Genomic DNA, 12,939 nt, shown 5'->3' on the forward strand with positions numbered 1-12,939 from the left:
ATTATTTCATTATTCTGGCATTAAGCAAATGTAAATCATTTAGGTTATTCTAACAGACCTAAAATAGTAAACGTCTAGTATGATTTACCATCAGACATTTTTAAAAAATGGTTATGTTCCTTTTTTTAGAGTGTATGTAAACTTCTGATTTCAACTGTAACTCGAAAATGGTTTCAGTTTGATCCTCCAACATGGGCTCAATGGATAGTAATTGTAAAGGAAATACACTGTATGGAAAGACTGACTTTTAACCTGAACCTGATTCAAAAAAGTGCAAGTATGGGCAAAAATAGACTGAGTATGTCATTGTAAACAATGTGATAATGTGATTCAAATGTATTGTAAATTGATTTTGCAAACCCATGTGACAACCACTTTGTTCTTTTCTTCCTCTTAAATTATTAAAACTGATATTATATGTAATTTAACAAACATAAACAACGTCGTTTATGTGAATATCAGCATAACAGACAATATAGAGGTTTGATGAAACAGGTTGTGTCAACATTAAAGGTTCAGGACACCCTGGAGAACTTTTTTTTTATATTAACAGATTTGTGTGTATTGAGCATCAGTTAAGACAATGTTAGCACCTGTCAGCTTTAATTGTGGGGAAAACTGGATAATTTTGAGCTTTTGTCAGCTAATTTCAGCTTCCGGGTTTAAAATGATTTTTGGGGCGGGATCAAAATCGGCGACGTAGCACAGTACTGCAAGAGCAATGATGACGCGTCGGTTTCTCATTATTATTCATAGCGGAGTCTTCTTATCCTATGAGAAGAGCCGGCTGCTTAATTATTCATGAGAGCACGTGCTTTCCGAAGGCAGACCTGCCAGTTTCAAGCAAGCTGTGAGACACAGACCAACGGCACGCAGTAACCGTTCATGAAGGCTCGTATGTGTTTGTTTCCAAGATCCACAGGGTTTGTTGCATGTTTTTTCTCTGCGATCCTGTCAGGGCCGATCATACAGCAAAGCTGTGTGTGTGCTGCAAGCATTTTTGTCGGGAGAGCAGTGTGAGAATTGAAGACTGGCCGACATTGACTTTTATCAGGAGTTCGTTCACAATCAGACACATCGCTGTGCTGCTGTGTTTGCCTAAATCCTCCAGATTACCAGCAGGGCTAATGGTTAAAATAGACAGGTCAGGAGACCTGCTGCACTGAGTCTGCATTCAGATCTATAATAGACCCGGGGATCGAAGGAGAATCCTCATTTATAGTGTTTACATGAACACACTTATCTTTATAATGATATAAATTGTGGTTATGTGTATATGAATTTACGAATAACAAATGTAGCAGGGCATTAAATCACTGTTTATTTCTTTGCATTTTAACTTTGTGAACTATTAACTCATGCGTCTCCTCACGGTTTGTGTCTCAGTTTGTGAACTAACTGTCAACAACAGATATTCGCTCCCCTTCTCCCCTGCTGGCCACGCCCACTCCTGCCCGATGCTTGCGGAGCTCCACGCCCATTAATCATGCATCTTTTGAAAAAACTCTGAAGTAGACTTTAAACAAAAGTGGGGGGTGTCATGGCCCTTTAAACCAAAAACCTAACCTAAATTTGGTGTCAAAAGAAACCATTAGTCAAATATCTTTTTATTAAAGGTTACACATGCAACAACGATTTCAAACATCACCAATTCGCTCATTAACACTGAAAAAACACACTTACAAAAAAAACATACTATAATCTGTAACGGTTATAAATATCTAAATTGCAGCTAAAACATGTTCGGTAGAAACAAAAATATTTGCGAATAAGCTTTTGTATTATTGTACATACTCATGTATGTCTTCTGTCTGCTCCTTAACATTTAAAAGAGACTAATCTGTGTGACCTTTTATATTTCAATTTCTGGGTTTGAATCCCAGGCGGCGTAGTCGGTTTCATCAAATTAAATTGAGTTTAGATTGGGGTCGTTCGAAGAGAGCAAACCTTAACACCTAGCAATTTAGCTCCTCCCCCGCTTCGTCTGCTCCGCCACATTCTGGCGTAGTCGGCAGGGTTGGTGGCTGTTTAAAGGGAGTTAAATTAGCTGCTTCCCCCCGCCCTCCTGAGTTTGTCCGCTCCGCCACATATACACCAGTGTCTGAGATCAATTCAGTCGTCAACAGTGATTCTGTCTCTGATGCCTCTTCTTTTTCTGATGAATCTGTGAGAGAACAGAAAGAAATGTAAGAGCTTGTGCTACATATAGTTAGCAGCTGCCGAAATTAATGTGAATTAAAAGATAGCACATAAAGATAGCTCTGGAATAGCCTTCCTGATAACGTCCAAGGCTCAGACACTCTCCCAGTTCAAAACTAGATTAAAGACCTATCTGTTTAGTAAAGCATACACTCAATGCATCACCTAGCGGGTTCCACACAGGCTTCTGCATCTTGCTTATATACACTATGAACAGCAGCTACGCTAATTATTCTCTTTATTCTCTATTTTCACCTGGGGATACTCATCCCGAGGTCCTCAGAGTCACTGATTGGATCCAAGACCAGCGACGAGATGATCCCAAGGTTTCCGGGACCAGAGCTGCTGCTGCGCTGATGGTCATGGGGAGTGGAGAACAAGTGTCTGATTCCAGCGACGCTCCAGGGACAGACGAGTCTTTGCTGAGGCCATCTTCCAGCCTCCACCGCGGTGACTGAAGCCCTGCACAAGACTTTTGGCCAGCGGAGAAATTGAAATGGTCGTGCCCAACTGAGTCTGGTTCTCTCAAGGTTTTTTTTCTTCACTCCCATCAGGTGAAGTTTTTTTTCCCTCTCCGCTGTCACCACTGGCTCGCATGGTTCAGGATTGGTAGAGCTACGCATCGATGAATTGGCTCTTCAGTGTTTGAACTCTCAGTAATGATTAAATCACACTGAACTAAGCTAAACTGAACTGAACTGAACTTAAACACTAAAAACTGAACTACACTGTTCCAGTTACTATGACCATTTATGTGAAGCTGCTTTGACACAATCTACATTGTAAAAGCGCTATACAAATAAAGCTGAATTGAATTAAATTGAATAAAAGTTTTTTTTTAAACATTTGTGTATATGTTAATTTTTTCGTATAATAATCGGATCCTTTAGCTGCATCTCAATGCAGTCTTCCAAACTTGATTATTAGATGGTTACTTTTTAAGCTTTATCTTAAATGTGCTGACGGACGACTATTTAGTCAGTTTAGAGTATTGAAGAACTCACCTTTGACAATAAACGTCTTGGAGATCACATTTCTCCGATTCCTGGCGATATTTAGTTTATATATTCCAAAGTCTGTGGGTCTGATATCGCTGATTGTTAAATATCCATTTTGTTTATCCAGCTGTAATCGGTCCTTGAATGGCTCTTTATGTCCAGAAGCACCATCAACACTGTTTGATCCTTTCAGTCTGTTTATAACAACAAATGGGTTTGTGACGTCTGAATTTAGCTCTCCAAACCTCCACTGCAGCACATCAAAACGTTTTATTTTGGTGATGCCGGTGTTTAGAGTGACGGACTCTCCCACACTCACTGACACTGTCTTCAGTTCATCCATCTCAGCAGTATCATCACCTGGAGAACACATGGAGATATAAACAGTATTATTCAATCCTAATGACTAGGGCTGAAGAAAAATGCTATATAGCATGCTAAATGATGCAATATATCATATGTGGTACAAATGTTACAGGCTAACCAACATACAGTTGAAACCAGACATTTGCATACACTCTAATAAAAGGAACATAACCATTTTTTTTAAATGTCTGATGGTAAATCATATTAAATGTTTACTATTTTAGGTCTGTTAGGATTACCTAAATGATTTACATTTGCTAAATGCCAGAATAATGAGATACATTTTTTTTTGGAATGTTTTATTAATTTCTAGACAGTGAAAAGTTTACACACATTTCCTTGGTCTTTTTTTTAGCTTTGCTTTAAAACTGTATAACTTTGGTCAAATGTTTTGGAGATCCTTCCACAAGCTTCTCACAATAGTTTGCAGGGATTTTGGCCCATTCTTCCTGACAGAATTGGTGTAACTGAGTCAAATTTGTTGGCTGTCTTGCTCGCACAAGCTTTTTCAACTCTGCACACAAATTTTCTATAGGATTGAGATCAGGGCTTTGTGATGGCCACTCCAAAACATTCATTCTGTTGTCCTTAAAGCACATTTTAACTAATTTGGCAGTATGCTTAGGGTCATTGTCTGTTTGGAAGTCCCATTTGTGGCCAAGTTTTAATTTCCTGGCTGAAGTCTTGAGATGTTGCTTCAGTATTTCTACATCATGTTCTTTCTTCATGATGCCATCTATGCTGTGAAGTGGATCAGTCCCTCCTGCAGCAAAACAGCCCCACAACATGATGCTGCCGCCCCCATACTTCACAGTTGGGATGGTGTTCCTAGGCTTGTAAGCTTCCCCTTTGTCCTCCAAATGTAACACTGGTCATTATGGCCAAACAGTTCAATCTTAGCTCCATCAGATCACAGGACATGTCTCCAACAATTATTCTTTTTCCCTGTGTAATTCAGCTAATTGTAATCTGGCTTTGTTTTTGATTCTGGCTTGTTGATTTTCCCATGTTGTCACACAAAGAAGCAGTGTGTTTGAGGTTTTCCTTAAAGACTACTCTACAGTTGTGTCTCCAATTAACTCAAATGTTGTCAAGTAGCCAATCAGAAACCTTCAAAACCTTGACATCATCATCTGAGCTTTTTCAGAGGCAGAATAATCTTATTGTGTGTAAACTTGACTTTCAAGAAAAGTATAACAATTTCTCAAAAAATCTCTCACTCATTATTCTGCTATTAAGCATAACAGAGGCAAATGTGATAATCCTGACTTACATAAAAGAGAAAAAGTTTAGTCACATTAACATCTGACTTTTTTAAATGATTATGTGCCTTTTTATACAGTGTATGTTGTAATGGAAATCCATTTTTAGACGACCTTTACATATTGGAAACTTGTTTAAGACTCATTTTTAGACGTGTGTGTATCTGTGTTCACCATATGTTCGCCATAAACCCTATGTGTACATTTTTGTGTACAACTATGTTCCTCCAGGTACTCATCTGGACTTTGTGTTTATCCTAAGGATTTCTCTTATCTGGCTATGTGAGGGGGAACACATTTCTTTAAGGGTCCACATTACTGAAATGTATGGTTACTTAAGAAAGATGTATGGTTGTTAGGACATATAGCAGGAACGGCGGAAAACGCTTGACGTACATGCAGATTAGGCCTTATTAGGATTTGACCTCGCAAGCAGTACAAACTAGATAAAAGGGTGAACACACTTTGCTTCAGTGTCTCACTCTGCAGAAACTGTTGTTGCTGTATGATTGTGTCACCGACTCGGTCCCAGTCATTCCCCTCGCTGGCCAGCAGAGGCCGCCATCCCCGGACTTCTAGCATTACATCATCCACTTAGACTGATTGTGCAGACACCTGAACTGAATCAAGTTAACGACCCACGCCACCTATATAAGCCACACTCAAACAACTGTTCAGTGCGAAGTCTTGTTTAGCCCTGGCCAGCATTACTGAGTGGTCTTTCCGGCCTGATCTTCTGTGTATAACCCCGGACTGTTTCTGAGTTGCCTTCTGCCTGCCCACGACCCTTGCTTGTTACATGGACTCTGAACCACGCTGCCTGCCCTCGACCCAAGCCTGTTTAAAGGATTCTGAACCATGCTGCCAGCCACTGATCTATGCCTGGTAAATCACTCTGTGTCTGTCAGCCACCAGCCCCACGACCATTATTGATTACTGTTGATGTGTGTTCGCACTTTAGTGCGTATTGGATGTTTGTGTTTGACTGTCTAATAAATACTGCAAAATGGATCCCTCCGTGTCAGTCTCCCCGTTACAGATTGTGACCTTCTTTATAAAGAATAAAACTTTGAAAAGACATCCCGGGTAAGACTTTGTTTCTTGACCACTGAGAGAGCCTCTTTAAAGAAAATAGCCACTACAATGTAAACATCTGGTTTTAACTGTATATTTCATATTATTTCAGTAAAAAGCAAATGTCACTTTAACCTCCGATTATGAACATTTTTTTTTTTTTTTACTGTTAAATTAAAACTAAGTAATTTTAGCAATGTAAACAAAAACAAGTACATAAAATAAATATCACTACCACTTTACTCCACTGAAACACTGGGGGAAGTAAGTTGAATACGTCACCATTTTTCTCAGAAAACATTTCTAAAGGTGCTGTTGACTTAAGGCTTATTTATACTTCTGCGCCAAGTGCACGCTTATGCTCCGGCACAGCCTTTGTGCGGTTGCATAGGCCTCACTGTGGCTGACTCCGACGCGCACCACTCAAAAATTGTAACTACACGTCGCAATGACAATGTAGCCCAAGCTTTGTGATTGGTCGGCTTGGTAGAGGTGATGAGTGTGGGTGGGGGTGAGAGCCACACAAACCTGTTAGAGCCAGTGTTTACAAGGGCCGAGTCCCATGAAGGAGCTCCAGATGAAAATGTTTTGTGTTCACCTTATGATTAAAGTTGCTGCACATCTGTTGGTTTCTGTATCTAAATAAGCGAGTTTTAGCTACTTGTACATTAAGGAAGCGTTCAGAAAAAACAAAACACCTGTGAAGAAAATCGACACAGAGGAACATAAACATCTACTGCCAGCTAGCGTTTCAGAAGTGTTATTGCAGAGCAACACGAACAGCACACTGAAGTATAAATGCACGACTACGAGCAAGATGGGCACCGTGGGTCACGCCGATCACTACACGCAGAAGTATAAACAAACCTTTAATTTTCACTGGCTGTTGGTAACCAAAAAAAATCCATACTGTATATTCAAAGAAATCAAATCTAATTAGTTTACAAAAAAAGTTATGAGTACGCCCCCACACCTTACACAGAAATCCACAGATTTCCGCAGATTTTTTTGCCCATCTATTTATTTACTTGTGTAAGTGTGTGTAAATTTATATTTATTCAGTTTTTAAAGTAATTTAAGTAATATTATTGACTAATATGAAAATATTTATTTAATTTATTTACAATGCAGTTTGTAAAGTAATACTTTCTGTCTTTTGGTGGATATATTATATGATAGGCTTGCTTTGTTTACCAAATAAGTGGATCTAGATGGATTTACATTGTAAAACATTAACTAAAAGTTAAAAAGGAATTCTTTTTTATTTCACATATTAAGTTTTTAGTTATGATACTCCCGAAATAATTTCGCATTAATCCACAGATTTTTACAAAATTCTCAGCAGAAAAAGCAAAAAATGTCTGCAGATTCTGTCTGGCCCTAGTTATGTGTAATAAAATGAAACAACACAGAATAAAGTATTGAACACATGAAGAAAGGAAGGTGTAGAACGGCAGTAAATGCCCAGACAGCAGCTGAAATATCGCCGTTCAGATATTTAGACAAGAAAAAGAGTCTCCACTCTGCTTTAGTCCCGTAGGATGATGATAACCATTACTCCCATGACTCGGTTTTGTTTGTTATCTACAATTGGCTTAGATTGTTGTGAATACCCGCCCTCTAGTGGCCCAAATTAAAATACTGAGCCTAAAGATAGATTCTCAATTATTTAAAACCTAATTGTTTTAACAGTTTTACTCAAAACTAGTTTTGCTACAATAAGTGTAGGAAATACACAAGATAATACTTGCCATCAAATTGTTCTTGTCTTTTTCTGCGTCTCCAGCAGAAGATCGCAACTGCAGCCAGAATCAGTGGAGTTACAACACCAAAGCAGATCAGCAGCACACGACTGACGGGTAAGTCATCTTGCTTATTGAGATCTGATGAGTCAGTAATGATTACACAGTGAATCAGATGACATTAACACAGAAATTAAAGATAGTTGTAAACGGATGTTATCAATTATTAATTACTTAATCGTTGCCTACTAATGTTGAGAAACGTGTTGATGTTTATGGCATACCTGCGAACTGTTCTTATAGTATTTTATAAGCTTTCAGTAATGTTGAACACACAAATCATGTAATATTCCCAGGTAGCAAAGAATTCTGGGCCAGATTTGACATAAAGCAGGCATTTATCCAGCTCTGGCATACAACATGTGGGCCAAACATGGCCTGGGTTTAACAGAGGTGGCACACAAGACTTGGACCAGATGTTGAAAATTGATATGTGGACTAAGTAAGTTTGGCCTATCTTGACCCTCACTTAAATATATTTAAATAATTTGTAAGTAAAGAAAACATTCAATCAATCTGGTCGCTTCGAGAAAAAGCACACCCATATCATTCCTAAAGCGCAATGCTTCATGGCTTTATCAATTTCATTTAAGTCATGACACACCAACATATCTGGCCCAGTTATGGGTTGTTAACTTGGCTGAGACTTAGCCCAGATATGGTCCATGTTTGGCCCCGTATCTGGAAGCCAGACGTGGTCCAGTCATGTACCATACTTTACTGTGACATGTGGCCAGGCAAAAGCTGATTGTGTGGGCCAGAGAAATTTTGCTCTGTGGGACACTTCATTTCAGCACTGTCCTACCATCAGATGTGTAACAGAGTGTGTTGATGTCCAGACGTGTGGTCTGGTTGCTGATGGTGTTGTTGATCACACATCTGTAGGTGTTTTTATCCTGATATTCCACCTCCAGAGGTAGAGTGAGACTGATGCTGAGATCAGACACACTGATGCTGGACAATACACTGTTTCCTTTGTACCAGGAGAGACTCACAGCGCTCACGTTCACCACTGAACACACCACTGAACAATACTGCTCTGATGAAGAGGAGGAGGAAGAACAGTCCCTGATAAGGACAGGAACAGGCAGACGAGCTGAAATACACATTGATTAAAAACTTTAGTGAATTAAATTGGTTGGAATATTATTAAAAATCGCAAGTTTACAGTTTTTCCTTATTACTTTGGTGCATTTCTCCCAAGACATGCACAACAGATGATGCATTTCTCAAAACAATTAGTACAAACTGCAAATCCTAGTTGATAACCTGCAAAAGCGTGTCACATGCACAAAATGGAGAGCTCATTCCTTTAAAAGCAAGTACTGATGTCAATGAAAGTGTCAGTGTCATCAAAATGAAAAGTACTGACACCGTTGTTTATGAACAAGATAGTCAAATGTCTGTCATGTTTTCAATATGAGTTTACTCTCTACATTTTTTCAATGCAAAAAAGTCAGATTTGTTACTTCCTGAAAATGCTCAAGACAGCACTGTATACTATTTGCACAGCCATTTGAAAACTACAGTAAAGTAAGACATCACTGCATTTAGTGAGGTGTCTGAGTACAAGACACTGAATATGTATGTTTCATATTTTTACTGCATTTGCTCTTTGCAATTCTAATTTATTCACAACATTGTGCAAAATTATGAATACACCCTACAATACAACAAACATAAACCTCCTTTGGGTAGAGCTGTGCACAACTGTAAACAATATTGCAGTACATATCGGAACTGAACCTACAACACACACAGGTTTGTAAATAATTCATGAAATTGTTCAATTTAGAAGACATTTTTAGGGGAAAAAAAGATTAAATTTATTTTTTTTTTTATTTGCTTGACAGATTTTGACAAATAAGTTAACATATTTGTATGTAATGACTCCAGTAATGAAATGAGGACTATTAGTTTTATATGGAGTGACTATTCAGCATTCACAAGTTTAGTTAGTTTTGACCGACATGACAAAAGCAAATGATAATGTTACAAATAGCAGAGAGTCGTATGAAAGCAATTGATGCATGTCCAAAAGCATAAGCAATTTGCTGAAAGGAATGAGAAACTGCTACTAGGATGTGCACAAATGACTAATTGTTTGAGGAATGCATTAACTGTTGTGCAAACGTAAATAGTGTTGTGAGAAATGCACCAAAGCGACTGAGAATTTTTTTTTTTTACAAAAACAGAACAAAACAATAGAAACAGAAAAAGAATAGATTTTTAGATTGTTTATTACACCAGGCTGTAAACTCCTAATCTTGAGTGAAAGTGTTTGCGTGTGTTTCTCTTTAAATGCAAATAGTGTTCCCCATTTGAACCATTACACACTGTGCCTCTGACACTATCAATACAAATCATCTATTATGATCATGTCTCTCGCACCAATGTGGTATTGAATTCCTTTAGATTGTAGCCAAAATGTATTATCTGACTGCATTAGGGATGAGCGATATTCAAAATATATCACAATATAGAAGTAAATGATGGATGGATGGATGGATGGACGGACGGATAGATAGATAGATAGATAGATAGATAGATAGATAGATAGATAGATAGATAGATAGATAGATAGATAGATAGATAGATAGATAGATAGATAAAAAATAGATAGATAAAAAATAGACAGACAGACAGACGGACGGATGGATGGATGGATGGACGGACGGACGGACGGACGGACGGACGGACGGACAGACAGACAGACAGACAGACAGACAGACAGACAGACAGACAGATAGATAGATAGATAGATAGATAGATAGATGAAAAATAGATAGAAAAAGAATAGATAGACAGACGGATGGATAGATAGATAGATAGATAGATAGATAGATAGATAGATAGATAGATAGATAGATAGATAGATAGATAGATAGATAGATAGATAGATAGATAGATAGATAGATGAAAAATAGATAGAAAAAGAATAGATAGACAGACGGATGGATAGATAGATAGATAGATAGATAGATAGATAGATAGATAGATAGATAGATAGATAGATAGATAGATAGATAGATAGATAGATAGATGAAAAATAGATAGAAAAAGAATAGATAGACAGACGGATGGATGGATAGATAGATAGATAGATAGATAGATAGATAGATAGATAGATAGATAGATAGATAGATAGATAGATAGATAGATAGATAGACGGACGGACGGACGGACGGACGGACGGACGGACGGACGGACGGACAGACAGACAGACAGACAGACAGACAGATAGATAGATAGATAGATAGATAGATAGATAGATAGATAGATAGATAGATGTTTGTAATTATATTATAATGGCAGTAAAACTGTTAAAATTATCTTAAAGTCTTGTTTATGACTTCGCATTCTACAGTATGTGCTTTTATTTTGCCCCCTTGGTCTCTAAAAATGGCCTTGTTCATATTTTTTCACGTTTTTCTTGTATTTTGAATTATACATTGCATTCTGTTGTTTTTGGTTAAAGAAACTTATTGAACAGATTAAATAAAACTTTACTGTCTTAGCTGAGAATTATGGTTTCAAATGGTTGTGAGTTGTTGCAAATCTGCAGTCGCTCACCAGAAACTGTAATATTGAATCTCTTGGAAAAGACCTCTTTTCCACCGATGATCTGCAGTTCGTAAAGTCCAGCGTGTTTAAATGTGATGTCCGTGATGGTCAGAGATCCATTCTGATGATCCAGCTTCAGTCTGTCTCTGAATGTCTCATCAAGAACATATAATGAGATGCTATCGATCAGTTTGTTGATTTCGGCTATACGATCAGTTCCAAATGTCCACAGGATCACCTCAACTTTCTTTATACTATTAAGACTACAGTGTAGAGTGACAGAATCGCCCTCTATTACTGATAGAGCCTCCACTTCACCTGAATCAGCAAACACAGCTGTGTTCAGAAGGAAAAGATATCATTAGATACGTGATTCTGCCAATATCTCCTGCTTTTACTATTCAAGTCTTTAATCTTTACTATACAAATTTGCAAGCAAAAAAAAAAATGTTGATCAAAGTGAAAGAGAAAATGACTTAAAACACTCACCTTTCAAAAGCAAAACGTATAAAAATAAATCGGAGATCTTCATTTTTTATGTAAGAATAAAATGTGATTTAATTCGTCAACTGTGGCAAATATGCTAATTAGTTTCTTTATCTTAAATCAGCGCTATTTACAAAACGCGCATCGCTAACCCGACGTTAAAGATTACGGATTAAGAAAAGGTAGGCCTACATAATTAATTATTGAATTAGTTGTTTAAATAATGGTTGAATTGTGTTCTTCTTCTTGAGAGCCATTTTCTTGATTGTTGTCTTATTCGGGACGGAAAGCTTATCCGCATTACACTGTTCGAGAAAAACCAGTCCAGTAAGTTCACCAACTTTCAGCACACCTCACACAAACAAACCAATAAAAAAATCTTGTAAACTACAGCTGAGAAAACGAAAGAATCAGTGCAAACCTTTTTAGTTTGTTTGCGTTGTTTTTTTTTTTATAAACTTTTATTTAGAAAAGAAGAAATGTACAATATAAATCATGAAGTGATCTGAAGAAGATTTGAATACAAGAATATGCAATTACAAAGTTATAAGAACAATAAGTAAAAAAAAGTAATAGAAAGAAAAGAAAAAAAGAGAACAAAATGAAGAAAGGGAAAGTACAAAATTAAATTTAAAAAAAGAAATACAGAAAGCATTAATTACTAACATACTGAGCATGATATTTTCATAAGTTTCTATTAACTTGCAAAATTTTTTGTTGTTAGATAGATTTATGGCTTTGAGCAAGGAATCAATTTCAATTTAAAAATGGCTAAATGAGGGAGAGGATTTAAGTAATTTTTGTTTGTGGATAAAGAATTTTGCATACAATATGTAAAGGTTATATATTTTCTTCATTTTTATTCTTGGGACTAGAATAATAACAAATAATATCTCAGTTTAAAGATTTGTTTTGTTGATTGGGATTTATTCAAATAATTATATAGATCTGACCAAAACTTTTGTGAGATTTTACATGTAAAAAAAACATGCGAGTCAAAGTTTCCTCATTTTCCTGACAAAAGGAACAAGTAACTGCAATATCAGTAAATTTTGAGATAAATGCATTGACCGGGTATATTTTGTGTTGAATTTTAAAATGGATTTCCTTTGCTATGTTTGGGATTAGGTTGTTTGCGTTGTCGCAGTTGTGTTTTCCGATATATGACAGTTTTGTTTTTGTAACTGA

At 37.1% G+C, this 12,939-nt stretch overlaps 1 protein-coding gene across 1 annotated transcript; it reads right to left on the minus strand.

Moving 5' to 3' along the window:
* Positions 1–1,591: 1,591 nt before the first annotated feature.
* Positions 1,592–12,048, minus strand: LOC147838366 (uncharacterized). The gene is made up of 6 exons (XM_087303539.1): positions 11,755–12,048; positions 11,275–11,601; positions 8,507–8,797; positions 7,651–7,782; positions 3,204–3,557; positions 1,592–2,164 (listed from the first exon to the last, which is right to left on the minus strand). Exons 1-6 carry the CDS (start codon positions 11,795–11,797, stop codon positions 1,956–1,958), a joined length of 1,356 nt encoding a protein of 451 aa, XP_087159665.1. The 5' UTR covers positions 11,798–12,048; the 3' UTR covers positions 1,592–1,955.
* Between the last annotated feature and the right edge of the window lie 891 nt (positions 12,049–12,939).

Source organism: Danio rerio, chromosome 22 (assembly GCF_052040795.2).
Source record: "Danio rerio strain M-AB ecotype USA chromosome 22, GRCz13ab, whole genome shotgun sequence".
NCBI classification, from domain to species: domain Eukaryota; kingdom Metazoa; phylum Chordata; class Actinopteri; order Cypriniformes; family Danionidae; genus Danio; species Danio rerio.

Coding starts and splice junctions, on each gene's coding strand:
- LOC147838366 (XM_087303539.1), bottom strand. CDS start 11,797: ATGAAGATCTCCGATTTATTTTTATACGTTTTGCTTTTGAAAG. Junction 8,798..11,274: donor ATTCAATATTACAGTTTCTG/GTGAGCGACTGC, acceptor TGTGTATTTCAG/CTCGTCTGCCTGTTCCTGTC. Junction 7,783..8,506: donor ACTCTGTTACACATCTGATG/GTAGGACAGTGC, acceptor CTGACTCATCAG/ATCTCAATAAGCAAGATGAC.